Source organism: Oryctolagus cuniculus, chromosome 18, assembly GCF_964237555.1.
Source record: "Oryctolagus cuniculus chromosome 18, mOryCun1.1, whole genome shotgun sequence".
Lineage (NCBI taxonomy): Eukaryota > Metazoa > Chordata > Mammalia > Lagomorpha > Leporidae > Oryctolagus > Oryctolagus cuniculus.
Genome location: NC_091449.1, coordinates 612,831 through 639,210, shown reverse-complemented (window position 1 = coordinate 639,210; position 26,380 = coordinate 612,831). Strand labels below are relative to the sequence as shown.

General features: G+C 47.9%; 2 protein-coding genes across 16 annotated transcripts in view; one reads left to right on the top strand and one right to left on the bottom strand.

Moving 5' to 3' along the window:
- The first annotated feature begins 951 nt into the window (after positions 1-951).
- Positions 952-26,380, top strand: part of LOC108175679 (zinc finger protein 154) — a 40,363-nt gene continuing 14,934 nt past the window's right edge. Inside the window, exons 1-6 of one of the 6 annotated variants that reach the window (XM_070063375.1) lie at positions 965-1,191; positions 2,693-2,814; positions 4,371-4,497; positions 6,047-6,132; positions 6,438-7,807; positions 25,565-25,702. In XM_070063375.1, coding sequence (XP_069919476.1) covers positions 2,779-2,814; positions 4,371-4,497; positions 6,047-6,132; positions 6,438-7,400 — 1,212 coding nt within the window. In that variant the 5' untranslated portion in view covers positions 965-1,191; positions 2,693-2,778 and the 3' untranslated portion in view covers positions 7,401-7,807; positions 25,565-25,702. Of the gene's footprint in view, positions 1,192-2,692; positions 2,815-4,370; positions 4,498-6,046; positions 6,133-6,437; positions 7,808-25,564; positions 25,703-26,380 lie in introns of all 6 variants that reach the window. The other 5 variants (XM_070063377.1, XM_051835308.2, XM_070063379.1 and 2 more) reach the window with 5 other exon arrangements.
- The window catches only part of LOC108175681 (zinc finger protein 256-like), a 103,614-nt gene continuing 87,280 nt past the window's right edge, over positions 10,047-26,380 (bottom strand). For 5 of the 10 annotated variants that reach the window (XM_070063338.1, XM_070063344.1, XM_070063339.1 and 2 more), the window contains one exon: positions 10,047-25,623. The gene's annotated coding sequence lies outside the window, so the exon portion shown is untranslated. The remainder of the gene's footprint in view (positions 25,624-26,380) is intronic. The other 5 variants (XM_070063343.1, XM_070063346.1, XM_070063345.1 and 2 more) reach the window with 4 other exon arrangements.

Here is a 26,380-nt window from a genome sequence, read left to right as displayed (position 1 = left end):
TCTAGGGTGCATGGCCTTCGGGCAATCCCCCCTAGAGTTCCTGGGCTACTACCCTAGACTTCCTGGCCTACCTGCCCTAGGCTTCCTGGCCTACCTACCCATAGGCTTCCAGGTCTAGATGCTCTTCCACGTGGCTGGTTCCTGCTACTCTTATGAACCCAGATTTAGCCCTCTCTCTCTTAGATAAAGCTCTCACTCTCCTGTGCATCTTTCTCACTAAATAAAAGCTTAAAATGTACCATGTTGCCTCGTTATTTATTCTGGCACTTAGAATTCTCTAAATATGAGGCAAGAACCCACTTGGGCTTATTAATATTGGGGATTTATTAATAAGCATATGGTGATATATGGTACCCCAAATTCCGATAACATAGGTGGCCCACCCCAGATGGGACTGCTGGGGAACTTGAAAGGGGCCACATTCCTATATATTTTTAAGGGGTCAAATTCTGATATCAGTATTGTGCTAAACAGCAACAGAAAATGAATTAAGACACACTATCTGGGATATTTTTTCTCTTGTCTCTGGTAGAAAACAGACTGAGAAGGTAGCTTCAGCACCTCAGAGTGCATGTATTTTAATTGGAACACAACAGTGTTTATCAGCTTCCCTACCAGTGCACACATTTTTGTGTCTGAGTGAGTCAAATAATATTCACACGTTTTTGGATTGGTAGTCTCTGTGGAGCATACAGAACTTTATGGAGTTTGAAATAATAGATTTCCACACGTGGGTAATAAGTTGCAGACAGAATTCCTCAGGTGTGCTGTTTGGTTCCGACTCCCTCCCCTGCCCTAGGTCTTGAACACCCATCTCCAGCGCCCTCACCTCCGGAGTTCAGACTTTGTTCCATTCCGGTCTCGGAATGAGTGAAACTACATTACCCAGAATGCTCCGCGCCGCGCGGCGTTTAGACGAGCCAATGAGAGTCAGAACGGAAGAATCTCGGTGAGGGGCAGGACTTCCGGCCTCCGCCTCGTGGAGGCCATAGTGGTTTATGTCGGGTGCATTTACTGGTTCAGAGACTGGGGCGCGCAGCGTGGTTGGAGGACAGGGACTGAGAAGGTGCGCGGCGTGGCGACGCCGCGCTGTGTTACCTGAGCCCGGGCTGCGCTAGGAGCCCTGCGCCCAAGTCCCCGCTTCGCCCGCAGAGTTCAATGGCGACAGGCGCGCGGCAGGACCTCGCTCAGGTCAGTGCTGTGTCTGGCGGGCCCTCGCCTGGCCGAGCCCTGCAGCTCCGAGTGGGGCGCCCGCCCACGACACTGCAGTCCCGAACGTGGTGTCCCGGAGAGCGTGTGTTGGGCCGGGGTCGCTGTATCCGCCGGCACCTGTGGTGCGGTGTGGGCGTGTCTACCTGGCGGAGGGACTGGCTTGTGCAAAGGCTTGGGGGTGCGACTGAGGCGGGGGGATTTGGAAAACCCGAGGTCTGCCCCCTGCCCCGGACAACGATAAAGAAGCGGAGTCACTTCTGGATGAAGGTTGTTCTGTGGACGGTTGAGGCCGGGGGGCGGGGTTGGGGACAAAGGAGAGGCCGTCTCGGGGGGAGTTTTAAAACTACCGGAGACTGTTCAGAGGAGGAACAGAGTGCAAGGGGCCGTTGGGAAATTGCAGCGCTGTGATGCCGCATCCTTTTTCAGAGCCCCACGGGTGGCAGGAGGTGACAGGCAGCCCAACGCGTCGCGAGCCTGTTGAGCCACTTGGATGTATTCCTCTGAGCTCTGGCTCGCCGTGGTTCCCGTGGCTGCAGGCGCGCTTATGAAACCTGCAGAGGAACGCGGAGAAAGTGCAAGGCTCCCTACCCCCACCTACTATGATCTGCATTGCGGTGCCCTGGGCTCCTCAGTACTGTTCCTCCAGGCCCAGGGTCCTAGGTCAAAGGTTACATGTGGGGGTTCTCTTCTGACAGCCAAGGTTAAGGAATAGGAATCATCTGTTCACTGTCCGCCGTGGACATGAATGACGAGTAGGGAGAAGTCAGGACTAAATGCCAGCCTGAGAAATGGAGTGCCTGTTCTGTAGGGTCAGAAGGGAGACATGGTCTTAGCAAAGTCCTACTAGTTTCCATCGTGTGCAGAGTGGAGAATAGACTGTGAGGTTAAAGCAGAGGCAAGAAGAAGAGGGTGGAGGCTACTGCCGTGTCCAGGTAATGGTTAGCGGGCCATAGGCACGCCTCAGGAGATGTGGTTGCTTTCTGGGTGTGGATTTAGAATACGACAGTGAAGGAGTAAAGCAGGACCCCATGGTTTTTGTTTTAGCTGCTGTAAGAATGCGAACTTCACAAACAGATGGAGAATTCAGGGTTAAGAAAAACACTTGATTTGATCATGTTAAGTGAGGTGTTTCAGAAACCAGTGAATGGGTCGGCGCCGCGGCTCACTAGGCTAATCCTCCACCTGTGGCAGTGGCACCCCGGGGTCTAGTCCTGGTCGGGGCGCCGGTTCTGTCCCAGTTGCTCCTCTTCCAGGCCAGCTCTCTGCTGTGGCCGGGGATGGCAGTGGAGGATGGCCCAAGTGCTTGGGCCCTGCACCCACATGGGAGACCAGGAGGACGCGCCTGCCTCCTGGTTTCGGATTGGCACAGCGTGCCAGCTGTAGCAGCCGTTTGGGGGGTGAACCAACGGAAAAAGGAAGACCTTTCTCTCTGTCTCTCTCTCACTGTCTAACTCTGCCTGTCAAAAAAAAAAAAAAGAAGAAGAAGAAAAGAAAAGAAACCAGTGAATGGTGGTATTGGATGGGCAGCTAAACACATAGGTCTGGAAATTTGGCAAGTGGTTGCAGATGGAGACATCCAGGATAAGGTGGTTAAGGAAGAAGGTGAGTAGGCTGTGGATCACATTAGGAGAAGCGGTATTTCCAGTTCTGATGTTACAGCTGTTACGCTGCCTGGAAGGGGTATGAGGGAGCTGAGGCCTGGGCCTCTCGGTTGAATGTGTGTGATGGCATTGGGCTTTACAGACTCGGATGAGGGAGGTAAGTGGCTATGGAAGTAGCGTCTCTGACAGAATAGTTTGGCAAGTGGTGTAGACTTTCAGAGGAGTGGAGTGAGATGGATGCAGATGCATAGTTGTATTTGAGGCAAGATGACACCCAGGCTGGACATGGTGCTTACTCATCATTCTGTGGAATCAGCAGAATTCTGTGATGACTCTGATGAAGTCTGGAGTGTTTCATTCAGCCCGTAAGAGTCATTTGACCTGGAGTGGGCAACCAGTGGGGCTGGTCTTTGAGTGTTAGGTGAACAGAGACAGGTTCTGACAGTAAGGCACGGATTCTTTTTGCTAAATCTGGGGCAAAGAATGGAACCAGGCAGGAAGTCTGCATAAGATTTGGGGTTGGCCGGCGCCGCAGCTCACTTGGCTAATCCTCCGCCTGCGGCGATGGCACCCCGAGTTCTAGTCCCGGTTGGGGTGCCAAATTCTGTCCCAGTTGCTCCTCTTCTCTCTCTCTCTCTCACTTTCTTTCATTTTCTCTCTGTCTCACTCTCTAACTCTGCCTGTCAAAAAAAAAAAAAAAAAAAGAAGAAGAAGATTTGGGGTTGCCACCACTAATGTGAGCTGTGGAAGTCAAGTTTCCTTCCTCATTCTTCTGTTGATAATGTCTTCAGACACCACTTCTTAGCAAGAGAACCAGACATAATTTCTGTGTATTCTTTTGTGGCAGATTTCAGTTCCTTGCTAACCCATGGAGTTATCCACATAAAACGATTGTGGAACCAGGGAGCAACTGACCCTTTTGGTCTTACCAACCATGGATCCTGTATCCCTTATTTGTCACTTTTTTCTGGACTTTGGCCCGTATGATATGTGTTGGCCTCTTCTCCCATGCTATGTGTCTAATCAACTACTGTGCAACCCATCTGTCCATTGTTGGGTGTTGGGTCTTGGCCATCCTATAACCCCAGGGTAGGAGTTTGAGCAATGTGGTGAAGTGGAAGTGATTAAACTGAAGTCACATGTGAGAGGGGGAGATGGCTGTGGTATGGAACAGTGAGGTGGTGGTGACTACGAGCAGGTAACTGGGTTCTGAAAAGGTGAGGAGTGTACAGTCTGGAGAATGAATCTGACAACACTAGGGTCCTGGTGTTGAGAATTGCACGATCTTGGACGTTTCGGGGTGGTAACCCAGCAGGAAGGGACAGGTTCTTCTGTGCCAGGCCCCCAGCTTAGACGTGCAGTTGTCCTCATGCCTGTTGTTGCTGATGGCTGCATCCCGAGATCAGTGAGTCCTTGAGAGGACGATGGTCCTGAGATTGATTTTCCACTGTGCTTTGGAGCTTGGGAACAGGATGGGCATGGGGTGAATATGTGGGGGAAGGGATTTGTGTTCTTGGAGAAGGCTATTTGTGGTTTCATCTGTCCCCACCCTGTCAGGGCAGCGTGACCTTTGAAGACGTGACCATACACTTCTCCTGGGAGGAATGGAGGCTCCTTGACGAGGCTCAACGATGCCTGTACCGTGATGTGATGCTGGAGAACTTGGCACTAATAAGCTCCCTGGGTAAGGCCTTCAAACCCACCCATGTGCCCACGCTGTGGTTTGTGCCTTTCCCTCTTCCCCAGAGGCATGTCTGTCCTCATATCAGGACCAGGGGCTCTGTCAGTCTGGCTAGGTTTTGCAGTTAGTTGGGCTGAAGTGTATGTGCACTGCTGTCTGAGCAGCCCCCCATATATTTCTTTGCAACGTGCTGGGAAAGATTCAGGGTCAGGAGTCTTACAGGATCCCACCTTCCTTGCCTTCTCCGTGACTGGAAGTTTTTATCTAGATCTGAGGTTCCCCTGTGCCCCGGGCTGTATTTCCATCTTTAGCTGACATTTTCCCAGCCTGGGTATGTGAGGCATCACCCTCACTGACATGGTCACACTTATGTTTTGCAGGGCCTTCCTCTGAAGTGTCCTTTGTAATATTTGTGTTTTTTTCCTGTGAAGTCCCATGTACTGAGTTTTTTCCTAATGCTGACTGCTCTTTTGTCTTGTCTTTCTCTTAGTACTTGGATCATCTAGGTACCTCTCCCTTTCCGTCTCCCTCCGTGTGTGTGTGTGTGTATCTTCTCTCTCTCTCTCCTTTTTTTTTTTTTTTTTTTTTTTTTTTTTTTTTTGAAAGGCAAAGAGATTACCCGGATGCTTGAAGTGCCTCTAGCTGAATCTAAAGTCAGAGGCCCAAAATCAGTCCAGATTTCCCACTTGGGTGGCAGGGACCCAATTACTTGGGCCATCACTGCTGCCCCAGGGAGTGTATTCATAGGAAGCTGGTGTTGAACCCAGGTACTCTGATGTGGGCTAAGTGTTGCCCTGTTTATCTTGAGAGTAAAGTAGGTAGCCCTCAGAGGTTCATAGGATGCCTGTGAATCCAGCCACAGCAAGATGGACTCAGAGGTCACCTGGCCCTGAGAAGTGGCATGAGCGGATGGGATGTCAGCGCTGTGTTAAAATCATGCCAGAAACCTCTTCTGTGTGATTAGTTATGTTGGTGCCAACACCAGTGGCCCCAGCTCATTTCTGCTTTTATCATTCCTGACACTATGTCCATTGTCAGCTCTACTACTTACTACGTTATATCTAGCCTGGAGCTAATCCCCACATCTCTGGACTCCCATGTCTCACCTGATTTTCTCACTACTCCATCTGCATGCTCCCCTCCATTGGCCTCTACATATTGTATCATGAAGCACACACACATTCCTAAACAGTCCTTGAAGATGCACTGCTTTATTGGAGTTGTATTTTCTTGAACCTGAACATGCTATTTAACACAGTACTCACATGTCAGTACAGCAGACAAGGTTTTGCCAAATGCTGTTTACAGAGGATTAAGTTTTAGGTCCTATCTCTCTTCTCTTTAACACATAGCAGAGTTGTGTTCTTTACCTTGTGAGTTCTCTCCCATTCCTTGAGTTTTACAGCCCAGTATGCCTCATTCTCAACCTGAATCCATCTCCCTCATCTTGCAAGCAATCCCATGGACTTCTTCCTGGGTTTGTCAGACACATATGTATATAGAGGCTACCCTGTCCCACCACAGTCACTTCACCAGCATTTCTTGCTTTTAGGCTGTTTGCGTGGAGTGGAAGATGAGGAGGTACCTTCTGAGCAGAGTGCTTCTTTAGAAGGAGTGTCCCAAATCAGGACTTCCAAGGCAAGTCCATCTCCCCAGGAGGCCCACCCCTTGTGTGGTGTACGGCCTGATCTTGAGAGACATTTTCCAGGGAACAGGCTGGACAGGAACTTTGCAGGTGTGGGGCCTGGGGGAAGCGACCATATTTCAGTGCAGGTGTGCATCAGCACCAGACTCAGCACTGTGGAGAGAAAGGTTTCAGAAGCAGCAGTGTGGGCTGAGCCTTGTTTGTGAGGAGCTATACATGCCATGTGTCAGGGGGTCCCTTTACTGGAAGGGAGGTTGGGGAGGACTCCCTAACCAGCCTCAACTTTCTCCTTGAATAGGCCACTTGTACTGAGGAGTCAAACAGCAGAGTCCACTGTGGAGTTATCTGTAACGGTGGAAAAGTTGATTGCAACTGTGGAGAACACTCACTTGTCCAGCATCACAGAGCCCTCACCAGAGAACGATGCTATGTGTGCAGTGAATGTGGGAAGATTTTTAGCAAAAGCTACAGCCTCAATGACCACTGGAGAGTTCACACTGGTGAAAAGCCTTACGAGTGTGGGGAGTGTGGGAAATCCTTTAGGCAGAGCTCTAGCCTCATTCAGCACCGGAGAGTTCACACTGGAGTACGACCTCATGAATGTGAGGAATGTGGAAAACTGTTCAGCAACAAGTCCAACCTCATTAAACATCGGAGAGTTCACACTGGAGAAAGACCGTATGAGTGCAGTGAGTGTGGGAAATCCTTCAGTGAAAGTTCAGCGCTCCTCCAACACCAAAGTGTTCACACTGGAGAAAGGCCTTATGAGTGCAATGAATGCGGCAAATTTTTTACCTATCATTCCAGTCTTATAAAACACCAGAAAGTTCATAGTGGGTCAAGGCCTTATAAATGCAGTGAATGTGGCAAATCATTTAGTCAAAACTCCAGCCTCATTGAACACCGCAGAGTTCACACTGGAGAAAGACCTTTCAAGTGCAGCGAATGTGGGAAATCCTTTAGCCAAAGCTCTGCCCTCCTTCAGCATCGGCGAGTGCACACTGGAGAAAGGCCTTATGAGTGCAGTCAATGTGGGAAATTCTTTACCTACAGTTCCAGTCTCCAGAAACACCAGAGAGTTCACACTGGATCCAGGCCTTATGAATGCAGTGAGTGTGGGAAATCCTTCACCCAGAACTCCAGCCTCATTAAACACAGGCGAGTTCACACTGGAGAAAGACCTTACGAATGCACTGAATGTGGGAAATCCTTTAGCCATAACTCTAGCCTCATTAAGCACCGGAGAATCCATAATCGGTGAAGGCCTTCTGGGTGGCACATGTATAAAATCATTTAGTCAGAGCTCTGACCTCATTACACACTGGAGAATACATCTTAGAAAAGCCCTTCTGACCACAAGGAGTATGAGAAATCCTTCAGTTGAGTGCCTTACATCATCAGATACCATAAAGTTCACATGGACTAATAATAATAAAAACCACCTGGGAAGTACTGCTGCAGGAGATCCTTTCTAAAAATGCATCTGCCTGAATTGAGTCTCATACATCCAGACGTCTGCATAAATTCCAGGTGCATGAGATTCATTGCCCTTCCTGACTGGCTCAGGGGCTTTCCAGTTGTGTCATTGCCAGCGCTGAAGCAGAAGCCACTACATCTCTGCCACGTGGCGGTGCCCACGGTGTACGCCATTCAGCCCAGTATATTCAGGTAAGTGAACGGAAATGTTCTCCCATTCACAGGAATCTGTAAGCAGCACGAACATTTGTCCTCTCATTTCTTCCTCTCTGAGGAGTTAGTGCATGGACCTGACCCAGTTTGGCCCAGAGAACTCTGCTGGTGCCTTGAGAGCTGGACTGCATTTTTCAGGGGTGTTGTTGGTCTCACAACTCTTGCTAGAACTTTCCAGCTTCCAAATCACCAGCTGTGGGAGTTGTCTGTCCCTTATTACGCTGGTTTGTACAAAAATAAAGTCATTGTTCAAGCCATCATTTGTTTCAGGGGTTCTACTCCCTATATAGGGTGCTTTGAAAATAACTGAGTTCTTCAGTGAAGAGGTGAGCAGCTTTTGTTGGAATTCCAAACTCTGTGTACCTCAGAAGACATGGTATAATGGCAGAGTACAGCTTGCCGAAGGCAGCTGCTGACCAAGGAAAGACTGGAAGATACTGTCCACTGTCCTGATTTGTATTCTGAGTGCCATGATAGGGTGTGGGTTCAGAGCGCAGTCTGAAGAGTGGCAGTTGTGACCGTCTGGTGTAGCTGGGAGCAACATGAAGTCATTCTCATTCATGGGGAGTATTGTATCAGGCTAAGCACAGGTAGGAGACCTGTTCCTCAGGTCTTCCAAGGGATCTGTACACCTTGATAGCCTGAATTCCATACGGTGGCATCGTAACTTGTAATATTATAGCAGGAATTATTGTTGTTACATAAATATGGGATTAATGAGTGGGAGAAACTGCAGTAAACTGGTTGAGATATGGCCCTTTCACAGGGACATGTGGGGAGATGGTGGAATCAAACGTGATTTTCCAAAAGCAGTAGGCAATCCAGTCTTATTTTCACAGTATTTTTCTACTAAACTAAATTATTTGCAATAGATGGCATATATTTATACTGTTTGATAAATTGTTACACCATCATTGTAATCATGATGGGGAGTCCACCCATCACCCCATAGGTACAACTTGATTTACATTAATAGATGAGTTTTTATTTTCTGGAACTTTATAAGGCTGAAACCATAAAATGTTTATATTTTTCCCCTGGTGCTCTCATACAGCATGTTTACCTTAAGATAACATGCTGTTTAACACATTAAAAGTTCCTTTTTACGTTGTTGAGAAGTACGATATTCTGTGAATATCTTACTATTTGTTTATTCATCTGCTCATGGATATTTTGACATGTTTACAATTCTAGTTTATTGCAAATAAAACTGCTACAGATGTTTGAATATAAGTTTCCACCTGGATATGTTTCATTTATTGTATTGATACTTCAGAGTACTGAGCTTAATTTATACCATAGGTGAATTTGTAACTTCTTAGGAAATGCCTAACTCTTATCTGACATGGTGGTTCTCTTTGGATTCCTGCCAGCATGCAAAAGTTACAGTTCTTCCATAGCTTTGCCAGTAATGGATATAGTCCTTCAGTTTTGACTTATTTGATCAGTGTGTAACAGTATTTCAGTGTGGTCTTAGTTGTATTTCCCTGATGTTTCATTATGTTGGGCATTTTTTCACTTGTTTTTCACCTGCACATATGTCATCTTGGTAAAAACGTCTTCATATCTTTTGCACATTTGTCGCTCCCCCTCTTCATGGAGGAACGACACAAAACCCTGCCTAGGCTTCCTATCTGAGTCACGGCACCATTATGTCGCTCCCCGTCTTCGTGGAGGAGCAACACAGGACCCTGCGCTGTTCTTTCATCTGCTCGGCCCTCCCCGGGTTTGCTGCTGGTTCTTCCCGGGTTGGCTACTGTCCCTTCCATCTCCGTGGAAGGGCAGTTCCCCCTGGCCACATTCCCACTTCCGCAGGGGAGCGGCACACCGCCGGCCGGCTCTCTCGGGGGCTGCACAGGTGTTCCCTTAGATGTTCCCCTTAGATGTTCCTGGTGCATGCCGTCTCTCTCCTCCTTTATAGTCCTCCTCTGCCAATCCCAACTCGGCTGCCCACACGCCGAGTACGCTGCTTTCCTCCAATCAGGAGCAGGTCCTACAGTTTATTGGTTGAACTGGAGGCAGCTGTGTAGAAGCTGTTTTCTCCTCTCCCAGCGCCATATTGTGGGAGAGCAGATGCATAGAATAAGTCTTAATTCCAGTAACTTAGTCTAGTCTGAGTTGCTCCCAGTTGCTCCCCACACATTTAAAATGAATTTTTGACAGTTCCTTTTTCATTAACAAGTAGAAACTAAAACAACAGGTTTATGTTGGGACTTCATTTTTTTTTTTTTTTAAGATTTGTGTATTTATTTGAAAGGCAGAGTTATATAGAGAGAGGTAGAGATACAGAGGTCTTCCATCCACTGGTTCACTCTGTAAGTATATACCTTATTTACAAATATTTTCAATTATTTTTTTTTCCTTTTAAAAGAGATTCATTTATTTATTTATGGAAGACAGAGTTACAGAGAGCAGGAGACACAGAGAACGAGCTCTTCTGTTCACTGGTTCACTCTGCAAATGCCTGCAGCAGCCAGGACTGGGCTATTCTGAAGTCACACCTAGGAACTCAGTCTGGGTCATCTAGGTAGGTGGTAGGAAGCCACATACTGGGGCCATCCTTCTCTGCCTCACAGGTTGCATTAGTAGGAAGCTGGATGGAAGCGTAGAGGAGCTGGGGCCGGAACCAGGCACTCCACCTATGTGAGCTGCAGGCATTCCAAGTGGCAGCTTAACCCACTGTGCCACAACACCTGCCCCCACAGTTGCTTTCAAGTAAATGAAAGTGATCAAAAGAGTTTAAATACCATAGAGGGAAAGCTGACTTTTTTTTTTTTTTTTTAACAGAGTTAGACAGTGAGAGAGAGAGAAAGGGATTCCTTCCGTTGGTTCACCCCCAAAATGGCCACTACAGCCGACACTGCGCCAATCCGAAGCCAGGAGCCAGATGCTTCCTCCTGGTCTCCCATGCAGGTGCAGGGGCCCAAGCACCTGGGCCGCCCTCCCCTGCCTTCCCAGGCCACAGCAGAGAGCTGGACTGGAATAGGAGCAACCGGGACAAGAACCCGGTGCCCATATGGGATGCCGGCACCACAGGCAGAGGATTAACCTTGTAAGCCATGGTGCTGGCCCAGAAAGCTGCCTTTTTAAAATTTACAATCTATTTCTTCAATAAATTGATGATTTGGTTTATATTGATTTTATTTTTCTTTTTAAGATTTATTTATTTATTTGAAAGGCAGAGTTACAGAGGCAGAAGCAGAGAGAGAGAGAGAGAGGTCTTCCATTCACTACTTCACTCCCCAAATGGCTGCAACAGCTGGAGCTGGGCCTATCAGAAGCCAGGAGCCTGGAGTTTCTTCCAGGTCCCTATGTGGGTGCAGGGGCCCAAGCACTTGGGCCATCTTCTACTGCTTTCCCAGGACACGGCAGAGAGCTAGGTCAGAAGGAGAGTAGCCAGGAGTCAGATGGTGCCCATATGGGATGCTGGCACTCCAGGTGGCAACTTTACCTACTACTATGCCACAGCGCCGGCCCCTACTGATTTTCATTTAATAGTTTATTACCTGAAATTCCTGAGTATTTTGTGCAAGTTCTTTATATTGTATCCATATAAACCCTGGAAATGTATAATCCATTTCTTGAAATGCTTATATATTAATTTGAGTCCCTGTGTATATATATTATTTATGGGACTTTAAACTTGAGTTCAGGGGCCAGCACTGTAGCTGGGCACCAGTTCTAGTCCCAGCAGCTCCACTTCCGATCCAGCTCTTTGCTGTGGCTGGGAAAGCAGTAGAAGCTGGCCTGAGTCCTTGAGCTCCTGGACCCGTGTGGGAGACCTGGAAGAAAATCCTGGTTTCTGGCTCCTGGCATTGAATTGGTGCAGCTCTGTTCATTGCAGCCATGTGGGGAGAGAACCAGCAGATGGAAGATCTCTCTTTGCCTCTGCCTCTCTGTAACTCTTTCAAGTAAACAAATAAAATCTTTAAAAATAAAATAAATGAGTTCAGAATCATCACATTCCTTAATCACTGTTTCTAATCTTTAATAAAAATTCATACATTTTATATATATTTATTGTGTGGTATTTGTGGGGGCTTGCTTACTAGATTAATTCTAACAAGACTGAAAATTAACAGAGCAGTAGGTATATTACAGATAAAAATTTCAAGATAGAAACAAATGTCTATTAAATCCCATGCTAATAGAGTATTGATATTGATTTGTATCTCTGTGTACCACTTTTTCGTTTATAAAAGGCAAATATTTTTAAGCTTTTGCTGAGTCCTATTTGAGATTCCACCTGATTTATCATTTGGCTTGCTGCAAAAATCTCCAACAACTTTGTAGAGACTGGAACAGATGTTTGTCCACCATGTCCATAGTAGCATTATTCACAAGAGCTAAAAGGTGGAAGTAGCTCAAGTGTTCATTGAAAGATGAATGGATAAACAAAATATCTGTGTTGTGCTGTGGCACAGTGGGCTAAGGCTCTGCCTGCGGTTCCAGCATCCCTTATGGGTGCCAGTTTGTGTCCTGGCTGCTCCTCTTCTGATCTAGCTCTTTGCTGTGGCCTGGGAGAGCAGTACAAGATGGCCCAAGTGCTTGGGCCCCTGCACCCGCGTGGGAGACCCAGAAGCAGCTCTTAGCTCCTGGCTCCAGGTTGTCTCAGCTCTTGGTGTTGCGGCCATTTGGGGAGTGAATCAATGGATGGAAGGCCTTTCTCTCTGTATCTCCCTTTAACGCTGTCTTTCAAATAAATAAATAAAATATTTTTTTAAAAAACAAGTATTGTATGATTCCACTTATTGTTAGGTATCTAGAATAGGCAAATCCATGGAGACAGTGTGTAAAGTAATGTTTTCTAGTAGTGGGGGCAAAAGAGAAATAGGAAGTTATTGTTTAATGCATTCTCACTTTCAGTTTATGAAAACAAAAGAGAGATTTATGGTGGTGACAGTTTTACAACATTGTAACTGTACTTAATGCCACTAAGAATGGTTAATTTCATGTTATTTATATTTTAATACAAAAAGCTGTGATATCTTAATTCATATAGACCATTTTTATACCAAAAACCTGTATCTAAAGAATTACATAGTATCTTTTTATAATCAAGAAAAAAGTTTTGTAATCATATCCTTAGGAGTCATGGCTTATTTATTCATGTGGCTATATACTCCAATTTCGTGAGGAATTTCTACTAGGTGGGAGGAGAAGAAAAGATGTACATAAATGAATATTATGTTAAAATAGGCAAAAGTGAGTTATGAGACAGGATGCTAGAAGTCAGAATATGGAGATTCTCTTGGGGAGTTAATGGGTTAAAAAGGTGGATGCTAGGGTCGCTGGGAATCCAATAACTATTCCATGTCCTGATTTAGATGCTGGTTAGAGAAATTCATTGGATCTTGGGAAATACCGTTTTGTTTGTAGAAGTTGTACGCCTATGATACATGGACTTTGCTGAATGTCATAGGTGAAATTTACTTGATGCATTTACCAAATAATCCTCCTTGGCCACTCAGCAGGGAAGTGTACCCTTTCCGCTTCTCCCTGCCATCTTTGCTGCTGTTAGGAACAAACATAATTGTGTTGATGCATGGCATAAGGAAATTAGTCTTTAATATTGAGCAGGAAATATTAAGCGAATAAACAGTGTTGCTTGATGAGTTGGTCACAGTCTCGGAGCACATGAGGAGTGTTGGGGTCACGTGAAAGGAGAGGCAGGACACGGGAGCGCTTCCTCTGCAAAGCACCGCGGGACAATCCCCGCGTGTTTCTTTATTGATGGATCACATCAGCCATTTGTACAGCGCATGCACGTGCTCCGATAGCTAAGATTTCTTTGAAACAGGTTTAGCAAGACCTATTAGATAAGCAAGTCTGGGAAAGCAGCTGCATGTCCTCTTGGGAGCCAACGTTCCCGTGGGAATTCAGTGCTCCTCTTGTTAATAGGTGGCTTACTGGGGCTGGCGCTGTGATGTAGCGAGTAAAGCCACCACCTGCAGTGCTGGCATCCCATAGGGGTGCCAGTTCGAGTCCCGGCTGCTCCACTTCTGATCCACTCTCTGCTATGGCTTGAAAAAGCAGTGAAAGATGGCCCAAATCCTTGGGTCCCTGCACCCACGTGGGAGACCCAGAAGAAGCTCCTGGATCCTGGCTTCAGATCAGCACAGCTTCATCCATTGAAGCCATTTGGGGAGGGAACCAGTGGATGGAAGATACTGTCGCTCTCTAACTTTGCCTTTTAAATAAATCAATTAATTAATTAAAAAAAAAAACAGGAGAACACTTAGATATTTGCTCAATATTGGCAGATATGTACACAAATAGATATATATTAAAAATAGGTCATGTATTATCCCCCCCCCCTTTTTTTTTTTGACAGTGGACAGAGAGAGAGAGAGAGAGAGAAAGGTCTTCCTTTTGCCGTTGGTTCACCCTCCAATGGCCACCGCGGCCAATGCACCGCACTGATCCGAAGGCAGGAGCCAGGTGCTTCCCATACAGGTGCAGGGCCCAAGCACTTGGGCCATCCTCCACTGCACTCCCGAGCCACAGCAGAGAGCTGGCCTGGAAGTGGGGCTACCAGGACAGAATCCGGCACCCCAACCAGGACTAGAACCCCGTGTGCCAGCGCTGCAGGCAGATTAGTCTATTGAGCTGTGGCGCCGGCCAATTATTCTTAAAAAGTTCTGTTGCCACATCCTGTGTCCAGCAGGGTGTGTCCTCAGTGAGGGCGCTGTGGCAGGAACCTGTTCCCACAAAAGAGAGGCCCCCTTACCCTGTGTTTTAGGGTGACTTAAATATCACTTCCTCTCCAGCTTGTGACCCTGACTAGCAACATTTTTTTTAAAGATTTATTTATTTGCAAGTCAGAGTTACACAGAGGAGAGAGAGAGAGAGAGAGGTCTTCCATCTGATGGTTCACTCCCCAATTGGCTGTAATGGCTGGAGCTGTGCCGATCCAAAACCAGGAGCTTCTTCCAGGTCTCCCATGTGGGTTCAGGGGCCCAAGGACTTTCCCAGTCCAAAGCAGAGAGCTGGATTAGAAGTGGAGCAGCCGGGACTAGAACATGGGATGCCGGCGCTTCAGGCGAGGGCATTAACCTGCTGCGCCACAGTTTTATTCTTAACTGAGTAGTAGGGAATTGCAGAATTGATGTTGTGGCTTCTGACCATGTGTCAGGTAGCAATAAGGAATTTCTTTTCTTGTGCTCCAGCTGTTCCTTGATGAACTCTGAATAGCTGCATGGAATAATAGATTAATTTGGATCTGCACCCTGTGGGACTATCTGAAGAACTTTTTAGCCTCTGAGAGCATCCAGAGCTTCAAAGTTGGAAACCATGTCTAAACACGTTAAGTGATCACCTGGCGACGACACTCCCCAGAAGTCTGGAAGAGGCTTTTTTTTTTTTTTTAAGTTTTTTATTCAGTGGGAGAAATGCTTTGGAGAGCGAGGGCCCTATCTAAGAGGGGGGGAGGAAATCTGGAGTCATATCCAGCACCAGGAGCCAACCACATGAGGAGCATGCAGACCAGGAAGGCCCCAAGGCCACAAGCTCTGGAGGTGCTGGGCAACACAGGCTGCAATGGCAAAAGGCCAAAAAGAAGGGTCGGGCCCACCGTGTTCCAGGCCTTTAATCCACTTCCAGAGGGGCGTGGTTAATTAGCCTGATTGGCCGGTGGGCGCACAGGTGTGGTCAGTTAGGACCATGTTCGTCACACAGGAGCCTGGTGAAGGCGTGGTCTTCCAGCTCACAGATCTGATCAATTTTATCCTATACGCCTGCCTACAACATTCCTCCCTCAGAGACTCCATTCACTTAATTTTTTTTTATATTTGAATTGGAGCTCTGGACTCAAATTGTCACCCACATGAAAGTCGGAGTTACACAATGAGGATAGGCAGAGAAAGAGAGGTCTTCCATCCGTTGGTTCACTAATTGGCTGCAAAGGCTGGAGCTGCACCTATCTGAAGCCAGGAGCCTCCTCCGGGTCTCCCACACAGGTGCAGGACCCAAGCACCTGGGTCATCCTCTACTGTTTTCTCAGGCCACAGCAGAGAGCTGGACCGGAAGTGGAGCAGCCGGGTCTTGAACCGGCGCCCATATGGGATGCTGGCACCACAGGCGGTGACTTGACCCACTGCACCACAGTGCCAGTGCCCATTCCCTTAATCCTAAGGGATGTCAAAGAGCATAGAGTCATCACATCTTCTGTAGCTGCTTCCTGCATATGAGGGGTGTAGCGCATGCCCTGCCTGTCTTGGGTCTGGAAGCCTCTGTCCTAACAAATTCACTTTGTGAGCTGGAGCAGTATTTGTCACCGCCAGTGTCTGTGTCCCCTGCATGGTCAGTTATTCCCAGAAGTCGAGTTCTGAAACATGTCTGTTAATCAGCATACGCAAAACTTGAGCAAGACCAATTTTAAGTGGAGTGTCCCTTAAGATGAAAAGAACGTTATCACCAGATGGTGGTGATAGATTATAAACCCATTTAGCTTGAGCATAGAGAATTATAATAGAGGAACCCTTTAGGAGTTTATTGCCAACAGCAGTTCCAGAGAGAATCAAGAGAGGCAGGTGCAGCATGTCTGCCTTAAGGCGCAGCAGTCGATGTGACGAGGCGAAGGCTTTATTTACTCTTTCTGCTTTAAAGAGGTACTCGAGGCCTCTGATTGGCTCACAGGAATAGCCAAGTGTGTCTTTTAAAGAGTTCACCTGTGAAGACTTCAACGGTAGAAGTCTAATCCTATTTCACTGAGGCAGTTGTGCCCAGTAGCACCTGCTACGGCTCCTTCCATTTAAGCTGCAACTGATCCGAAGGGGATCTGGAAGCGGCCTTTTAAAGCAGGGTTAAGAACCTCCCTCACCTGCTGGCTGAGCCACAGTGGCCCGCAGCTCCCAGTGTTCAGAGATCCAGGCTAAGGATGGCCATGAGGGCACTGGAAACTGCCTTACCCAGAAGGCAACGCACCAAGTGGGGCTGGGGTTTCTGCGCATGCGCCTCGCACCAGGCCTTCCAGGATCTTGCTTGTGGCGGTCATTTTGGCTTCCCTCGGGTCTGTTCCTGCTCGGCACCGTGACCGGAACAGGCCTAACCCGAAAACAAGCCAACGAAGCCGTTGTTGGCGCTACACAGAAGCGGAGTCGCCCGGGTGACGCGCCGCGCTGCGTGATGGCTGTGGCCGCTGAGGGACCCGGCTGAGCTAAGCGTTGCGTTCTCCGGGGCTCTCCCTCATCCCGAAGCTCCGACTGAGGGGAGCCTGGTGCTGTCCCTGCAGCCCAGGAGGGGGAGCGGGGGAGTGTGACAAGCGTGCCAGGGAGCGACCAGCGCGTGCCGGGGTTTGGAAGAGTGACTGAGCCGAGATTCAGAACCCGGAGTCGGCCTCGTGTCTGCACGGCGGAGTGCGAGTCCGAGTGTCAGACCCTGGGCGCCCGGGAGGTTGTGCAGAGAGGGACACGGCCTGAGGGTTCCAAAAGCTTCCTGCGGGAGAGACGAGTTAATAGCTAAACCCGAGAAGACAGTGCTTGTCCAGGCTCGCAGCTCTGCTCCAGGGTGGGCACTCCCTCTCTCTAGGTTCTCACTCAGAACTGGCTCTGGAGCCTGACCTGGGGAGTGGCATGGCCGTCGCTAGTCTTCACCCCACCCAGGGCTCCGGGTGAGTGATGTTCTTGGACCTCTCGCCACTCTTCTTGCCTTGGAGCTGGGGGCTTTTGAACAGACACTAAAGCTGTGATCCAGGTCGTCATGGAGGAGCATATGAAATTGCTGGCAATAGCGGGCTGAGATGTAGAATGTCATCCTTGGTAGTTACCAGTACATGTGGGGACTTGGAGGGGTGGGCTGAGACCCTCAGGTCTCCTCTGTTTCAGGTGGGAACACAAAGTGTAGGAGCATTTGTGCATTGAGACAAGACACCAAGGCCTCTTTTTTTTTTTTTTTTTTTTTTTTTTTTTTAAGATGTATTTATCTGCAAGTCAGAATTACAGGGCGGGCAGAGGCAGAGAGAGATCTTTGATCTCCTGATTCACTCCCCAGATGACCACATGGCCAGAGCTGGGTGGATCCAAGGCCGGGAGCCAGGAGCTGCTTCTGAGTCTCCCATGTGGGTGCAGGGGCCCAAGGACTTGGGCCATCTTCCACTGCTTTCCCAGGCTATAGCAGAGAGCCGGATCGGAAGAGGAGCAGCCGGGATACTGGCATTCTAGGCAGCACCTTTACCAACTATGCCACAGCGCCGGTCCCCCCAGGCCTCTTAACAGGAACTACTTTTATTATGTCTGCATAAGGCCCAGGTGAAATTTTTATCTAAAATGAGTCCTGAACAAAGAAGTGTTTTCCCCAATGTATGGTTTTATGTGTATATCACTGATGATGTTGTTACTTTTTACACACATACTGAGCCATAAGCTGGCCATCGTTAACCTAATTGCTTTGTACTAACCTGAAATGATGACATACAAGCAGATAGGGACTGCAGTGGAAACATTCATAGGCAAGCAGGTAACAACCCCATCTCATTCCCTTTTTCTTCTGACCTTGGGAAGGCCTCTATCACACCTTTAATCATGTCCATCAGAAAAAAGCTTTTTATTATTATTTGACAGATAGAGAGAAAGGTCTTCCTTCCATTGGTTCACCCCCCAAATGGCTGCTACGGCTGGCACACTGCGCCAATCTGATCCGAAGCCAGGAGCCGGGTGCTTCCTCCTGGTCTCCCATGCGGGTGCAGGGCCCAGGCACTTGGGCCATCCTCCACTGCCCTCCCGGGCCACAGCAGAGAGCTGGACTGGAAGAGGAGCAACCAGGACTAGGACGACGCCCATATGGGATGCCAGTGCCACAGGCGGAGGATTAACCAAGTGAGCCACGGTGCAGGCCCCAGAAAAAAGTTTAATTAAAAGACAAAGGCCTCTTCCACAGGACAGGTGGGGCAGGAGTCAGGCTTGGAATTCAATCTGTAAGTGGTTGTAACAATGGAAGGTTTGAGTAAAGAAAGGTGATCCAACCCAGATCTCGTCAGGCTTCCTGTGGCTGTAGCCTGGGATGAAGAAAGTAGGAAGGCGAGGTGAATGTGATAGTGGTTGGACTCATGTATGACTGCAGAGGTAAAAGAAATGGAGTCTGGATCAGTTTTTAGGCAGACTGCTTGATTTTCTAATTTAAGGGCAAGGGAGAGATGACTCAAAGGCTTGATTTTGGCTGCTACAAGGATACAAGCTACATCAACTGGGAAGGGAAGATTGGCAGTAGGAGTAATTTTAGTGAGAATATCAAAACTGTGGTTTTGGCTCGTTAATATGAGGGGCCAGCGCTGTGGCATAGCAGGTAAAGCCGCCACCTGCAATGCCAGCATCCCATATGGGCGCCAGTTCAAGTCCTGGCTGCTCCTTTTCTGATCCAGCTTTCTGCTATAGCCTGGGAAAGCAGTGGAAGACGGCCCAAGTCCTTGGGCCCCTGCACCCACATGGGAGACTCAGAAGAAGCTCCTGGCTTTGGGTTGGCACAGCTCCAGCTGTTGTGGCCAATTGGGGAATGAACCAGCAGATGGAAGACCTCTCTCTCTGCCTTTCCTCTCTAACTCTGCCTTTCAAATATTTTTTTTTAAAGAGGGACCAACGCTGTGGCACAGTAGGTTAATCCTCTGCCTTCAGTGCCGGCTCAATTCCCGGCTTTCCCACTTCTGATCCAGCTCTCTGCTATGGCCTGGGAGGGCAGTGAAAGGTGGCCCAAGTCCTTGGGCCCCTACACCTACGTGGGAGACCTGGAAGAAGCTCCTGGCTTTGCGGCCATTAGGGGAGTGAGACAGGGGATGGAAGACCTTTCTGTTTCTCATTCTCACTGTAACTCTAAATAATAATATGAGAAGGGGGGCTATTGCCATTGATTTCTCAACAATGTTGCAGTGGATTTGTTTGAGAGGAGCAGTGTGGTGGGGGCAAGAGGCGCGGAGTCACCACACAGACCCCGGGAGTCGGGTGAAAGCAGGCTTGAGGTGAGCAGCCCGCAGACTCATTTATTACAGCTGGAACTACATCTTATATAGCCAAGACCAGCCAATCTGGTCAAGGGGCGGTCTATGCCCCAACCAATCACAGCCTGTTGCCAGGCAGGCTCCGTTGCCAGGTGGATTTCAAAGCCATTCCTGAGTAGCTACTTTGGCATGGCCTTCTCATTCCACCACATTTCCCCCTTTTCATTTATTTTTGACCAACGGGAGGCATGATTCTTGGCCATACCATTGTTGACCTGAAGAACCAAAGTGACTCCATTTTTAAACAATAAAAAAAGCAGCCTCCATTTCCCATAGCAGACCCGGGTCCTTGTAAAAGCAGGCATTCAGGCATTCTGGAGATATCAAAGCTTACCAGGGACAGCTAGCTCGGTAGACCAAGGACAGCACAGTAGAGATTGCTGAACAAAGTAACTCCCTGTGCCCAAAGCTTCCGTGCTGTAAGCCCCCGCTGTAACTCCCTGTACCCAGAGCTTCCATGCTGTATGTAACTCTTCCTGCTGATGTAGCCCTTTTTTCCTTTAAAAACTCTCCCAAAGACCAGGACATCACTCCTTCCTCCGTTGTGCCGGTTGGTTGGATGGGGTCCCTGTTGCAGCTTGTACTCCCGAGTAAACCTTGCTTTTGCAGTTCGGTGTGATCAACTCTCTGGGGGTCTCTGTAGGGATCTAACGATCTGGGCACAACATACTTTTTGGTGCCCAACAGACCCCGTTTCCATGTGGTCTCCGTACGCAGCTGTGCCTGTCTTAGGTTGTCCCCCAGGGGATCTTACCCATCATTGACTAACCAGCGCTCAAATCAAGAGACCACAGGATTGCTTGCTCAGATAGGGGTAGGAATGAGGAATAATGGTTATCAGGAATGGTATGACCGCACACAGGCTGTGGGCCATTTGAGGGGCTGACCAGAGCTAGTGGGGTATAAAACAATAACAGGCATGGCTATGGGCAGTTTCTCAGGGTTGGATGATAGGGCAGGTGCATCTGCTAACAAGGCGGAGTCTCGGTCTTGTTCAGCTGGTTCTGGTTGGCTGTCAGTTGCAGGCTTGATGTTTCCGGCTGGTACCCAAATGGGCTGTTCCACATTCTCTGGAAAGACACAAGCATATCCTCGACCTTTGGTTAGCAGAGGGTGTGGTCCTATCCATTCTCCTGTCAGGGGGTCTTCCCACCTAACCATAGGGGCTGGGGTCTGGGATGGAAAGGATCCCCAGTGTTTATAAGCTGGGCTGATCCCTTGGGAATCAAAAGTAAGAAAATTGATAGTGAAAAGGACCTCAGTCAAAGCAAGCTGTGGGTCTGAGGGCATATGATTGTTTCTTTGTAAGAGATCTTTAATCGTCCTATGAGTTCTTTCAATGATTGCCTGTCCCTGTGGGTTGTATGGGATACCTGTGGCAGACTGTATGTTCCAAGATTTCAAGAAGGAATTAAATTCCTGTGATGTATACGCTGGCCCGTTATCAGTCTTTATGGTCCAGGGGACACCAAGGACCAGCATGGCTGATTTAACCGCCTTTATCACATTACTAGCTTTTTCTCCGGATTGGGCTGTTGCAAATACAGCCTTTGAATAAGTATCTCCCACCACATGGACAAACTTAAGTTTACCAAAGGAATTAATGTGGGTGACGTCCACTTGCCATAGCTTATTAGGAGCAAGGCCTCACAGGTTCACTCCTGCTTGTTGCAGTGGGCCTAACGGGGTGAGGGGTGCGCAATTCTTGCAAGAGTGCACTAGGTGTTTGCATTGGCTCATTGTTAGCTCTGGGAAAAGCAATTTTATGCTGCTTGCTGACATATGAAATTTTTGGTATAAAATATGGGCTTGTTCTAAGTGTCCAATGGAAGCCGTGTTGCAGGAGATAAGACGATCAACTTTTCTGTTGCCTCGGAAAATAAAGCCAGGTAACTCAGTATGTGATCTTACGTGTGAGATATACCATGGGTATTTTCTGTTTTCAGTTAGCTCTTTAAGTGTTGTGAACATCTGGTCAATTGGCTTATTGGTCAGGTTAAAGACTGCAAAAGGGATCGTCTTTGCTACCTGTACTGAGTATTTGCTGTCCGAAAATATATTTACTGGCCCATCCTGGCTAAGGAGTAGAACCTTGGCTATTGCTCTTATTTCTCCCAACTGTACTGATCCCCCATGGGGTTCTACATGGATCTTATCTTTTTCTGTTGAGGATTTGATCACTATTCCAAACAGTGATGTGTTGGCATCCGTAAACACACACGGTGCCATGGGTATAGGTTGATTAGCAGGGAAAGCATGTTTTGGATAGTTTATTTCTAAGGTTTGTAACATCTGGAGTAGCCTGTCCACTGGCAGGTGATTGTCAACCTGTCCTGGGAAATTTGTCATTAAAGTTTGAAAGAGCATGCTATTCTGCATCAATGTCGACAGTTCTAATTGTGATAGTGGTAGGACCACTATGTCTGGCTCTGTGTTAAATATCTTATTGGTATAATATCTTAAATTAAGTCCCATCATAAGGATGACATCTACTTTGTTTACTATTTTATGACAATCGCTCCAGGCTATGTGCACCCAAAAAAGTGGTCCGTGTCGTTGCCAAATAACTCCTAAGAGGGCCTTGAGGGTAGATATGGGTATGGCAAATAGAGGCACCTGAGGGTCATATCTAAAGGTTTTTAAATTTGATAACTGGGTGTTAATCTTTTCTATAGTGGATTTGGGTGCAGGTGTCAATGATTTTTTGAAGAAGGGCTGTTTCCCTTAGTAAACTGTATAGCGGTCTAAGTTCTGCAGGTGTTAGGGGAAGGAAGGGCTTCAGCCAATTGATTTGGCCATGTAGTTGCTGACGTTCACTAATTTGAGTATTTACGCTTGACTTTTAGGTTTGGGCCCATTGGAGATGTATGGGAGGAGATTTGATAACCCAAGAATTGAAAGGGAGGAAAATGTTGTACCTTTTCTGTGGCAATAGATAAACCCAGGAATTGTATATTTCTTACTGTCTCACTTAGGCATTCAGAATTGCTGCATTCTTGTTAGCAAGTAAGATATCATCCACATAATGTATGACCAAGCACTGATCTTTAAGTGTGCTGGTCGCATGAGAAACATATATCTTTGGCAAATGGCTGGGCTATTTTTCATGACTTGTGAGAGTACTGTCCACTGGAATCTTTTTGCAGGGAGCTGGAAATTGGGCCCCCGTACTGTAATGGCAAAGTAAGCCTTATCCTGCTCCACAATGGGAATGGAAAAGAAGCAATCTTTGATATCAATGGTAACTATGTGGTATCTGTTAGGAATGGACCCTAGATGGGGAATGCCAGCCTGGAATGTTCCCATCTTTTTCATATTTTTGTTAATGGCTCTCAAATCCTGTAGAAGCCTATATTTTCCCTCTTTTTTTTGGGGGGGGGGGTCACAAAAATGGGTGTGTTATGAGGGCTACTGGAGGGTTCTATGTGTACCTTCTCCAATTGTTCCTGTACTAATTCTTTAAGGATGCTAAGTTTGGGTTGTATGGTTGGCCACTGCTCTACCCAGATGTTTCCTGTTTTTTCCCATTCAATGGGGATTGGGCTTGGCTTTTGTATGAGGTGAGCATTGGCCTCTAGAACTTGGGGTGAATCCTACTTGTAGGCTCTCCATTAAAGCTGCTGGCTTGTGGAGATTTGTGATCCGTAGTAAGGACTGCTTGCATTTGTGAGAGCACATCTCTCCCCCATAAGGTCAGGGAAACCTCAGCAATTAGTGGAAAGATGGTTCCTGTATCTCCATTGTCATCTCGCCATGTTACAGGCATGATGACCTGATCAGCCAATTTTAATCCTCCAACACCTCGGAGGTCAGGTCCAGATGCTGTCTTCCAATGTCATATTTTTCTTGCGTTCCTAGCTTTTAAGACAGTAACATCTGCTCCTGTATCAATTAAACCCACAAAGGCAATGTCATCTAAATATAGGGTCAGTTTCGGCCTCAGATTGAAGATAGGCATCGACCAGTTAATGGTGGTGGGACTCCCTCTTACTTGCTGGGCTGAGGGCCGCCCCACTGGGAGTTTAAAGGTTTGGTCTTGCAATCTTTTGCCCAATGAAAGCCTTTTTTACATCTGGGACACAGCGTTTTGGGCTTGCCCCATTTTGCAGCATTTGGGCAGTTTCGCCGTAGGTGTCCTATTTCCTGGCATCCCCAACAAACTGGAGGGTCATTAGACTTCTTTGTGCTCAATTTGTTAATGGCTGCAGTCAGGGCCTGTATGGGTGTATCAGCAGGGTTGACCTCCTTTGTGGCTACTATCCATTTAGAAATGTCTTCATTACGGACTGGGGCGATTGCTGCTTTTGCCTCTTTGGTAGCACCTTCCCAAACTAATTGTTTGACCAAATTGTCTTGATTGCGGCCAGGCAGTAGTCTTTTCTCTACTGCCTCCAAGAGTCTGGCACAGAAATCGGGGAAGCATTCGCCTAGGCCTTGAACTAGATTTCTAAAGAGCTAACTATAATCAGGAGGATTTATATTTAAGGCTTTAATTGCCAAATCTCTGACTGATCAAAATAGGCAACTACTCCAATGTGGGCCTGTTCTTGAGGATATATGTAGGTGCCACGGCTTGTAAGCATATCAAAGGTCACTGCTATTCCATAGGCAGCATTAGTCCTTGCCACAGTTTCAGCCTCTTCCTCATAGGAGGCTTTCCACTGTAAAAACTGGTCTCGACAAACATGCTTTGAGCAGTGTAACCCAGTCAAAATGAGTTTGAAGGTTTGCTGCCCATTGTGTGAGCCCTTGTTCAACGTAGGGAGAGTCAGAACCTGACTCTTGAAGCCTTTTTTAGCGTGGTAAGGTCATTTATGGGTGTTGGAATCCATGGCCTGAATTCTGCATCCGCTCCTACATTAACAGCAAATGTGCAGGTGGGATGGGGTCCAGCTGCTGCCCTAAGAGCCTGGGGTGTCCGAGTACTGCCACAAATGTGGGGATCCTCACTGGGTGCGGGTGGGATGACCTCGAACTAGTTATTGTCTAGAGGTCCTCTTAGTTCATCCCACAGGTATGTGGGGGGTGGCCGACTAGGCATTGCTACCTTGTTTGCTACATTGTTTTTTTCACTGTCGGAGCTCTCTCTCCCTAAGTCATCAACTGTTGTCTGTGAGACAGGGACCTGGAGTGTCAGGCTCTTATCACTCACAGATTCACTATCTTTGATAATCTGCACAGATTCTGAGAGGGGGGTATCTTTCCCATGTCTGAGTGCTTAAGAGCAGCACGGCATGCCAGCTCTAGCCAAAAGAAAGACACGCACAGCACTGCTGCCATAACAAAACAAATTCCTAGCACCTCAGCTGTTGATGGCATTTTGCAGGAGGTTTCACTACGTTAGACAAACAGATAGTGGTGTATCAGATCGTAAGTATGTCCTGTGCTTAGAGGGGGACTTCCTTGATTCGTTAGGTCAAGGCCGTTTGCCCACACGGTGTCTCCGGAGCGTCACCTCTCTCGAGTGAGGGAAGATGACTTGGTTCCGAATTCTGGGATGTTCAGTCCCTTATATGAATTTGCCAGGTGAACTGAAAGTAAAAGGAGGAGCCGAGAAGCGACGTACGCTTCTGGGCGGTGTTTGCCTAACCTGGGATCACTTAGACCGAGGACAAGGACAAGGAAAGGGGCGTAGGAGGGGGTTCTGTGCTCACCCTCACAGAACCGAACAGCACACAAAACACCAAGGGGCCTTCTTGCCGAAATCCAGGGGGGACCTCGCCGAGTCCGACATGTTGTCTCTTTCTCAGTCACGTTGGGCGCCAGATGTTGCTGTTGATTTCTCAACAATGTTGCAGTGGATTCGTTTCTGAGAGGAGCAGCGTGGTGGGGCAAGAGGCGCAGAGTCACCACACAGACCCCAGGAGTCGGGTGAAAGCAGGCTTGAGGTGAGCAGCCCGCAGACTCGTTTATTACAGCTGGAACTACATCTTATATAGCCAAGACCAGCCAATCTGGTCAAGGGGCGGTCTATGCCCCAACCAATCACAGCCTGTTGCCAGGCAGGCTCCGTTGCCAGGTGGGTTTCAAAGCCATTCCTGAGTAACTGACACTTGCTTGCCAGTGGCCACCTTGGCATGGCCTTTTCATTCCACCACAGGGGGCCAGTCTGTGTTGTGGCATAGTAGGGTAAAGCTACCACCTGCCACACCAGCATCCCACATGGGTGCTTGTTTGAGTCCTGGATGGTCTACTTCCGATCTAGCTCTCTGCTAATGTGCCTGGGAAAGCAGCAGAGGATGGCTCAAGTCCTTGGGCCCCTGTACTTAGGTGGCAGACCCAGAAGAAGCTCCTGGCTTTGGACTTGCCCAGCTCCGGCTGTTGTGACCATTTGAGGAGGGAACTAGCAGATGGAAAATCTATCTCTCCCTCTCTCTGTAACTCTTTCATAAATAACTGGAGGGAAAAAAAAAGAAAAGAAAAAGAATAGGGCAAGGGCAAGTGTTTGCCCTAGCAATTAAGCCACAGGAAGGATACCCACATGCCACACTGGAATACCTGGTTTCAATTCCTGGCTCTGGCTCCTGATTCCAGCTCCCTGTTACTGTGGATCCTGGGAGGCAGCA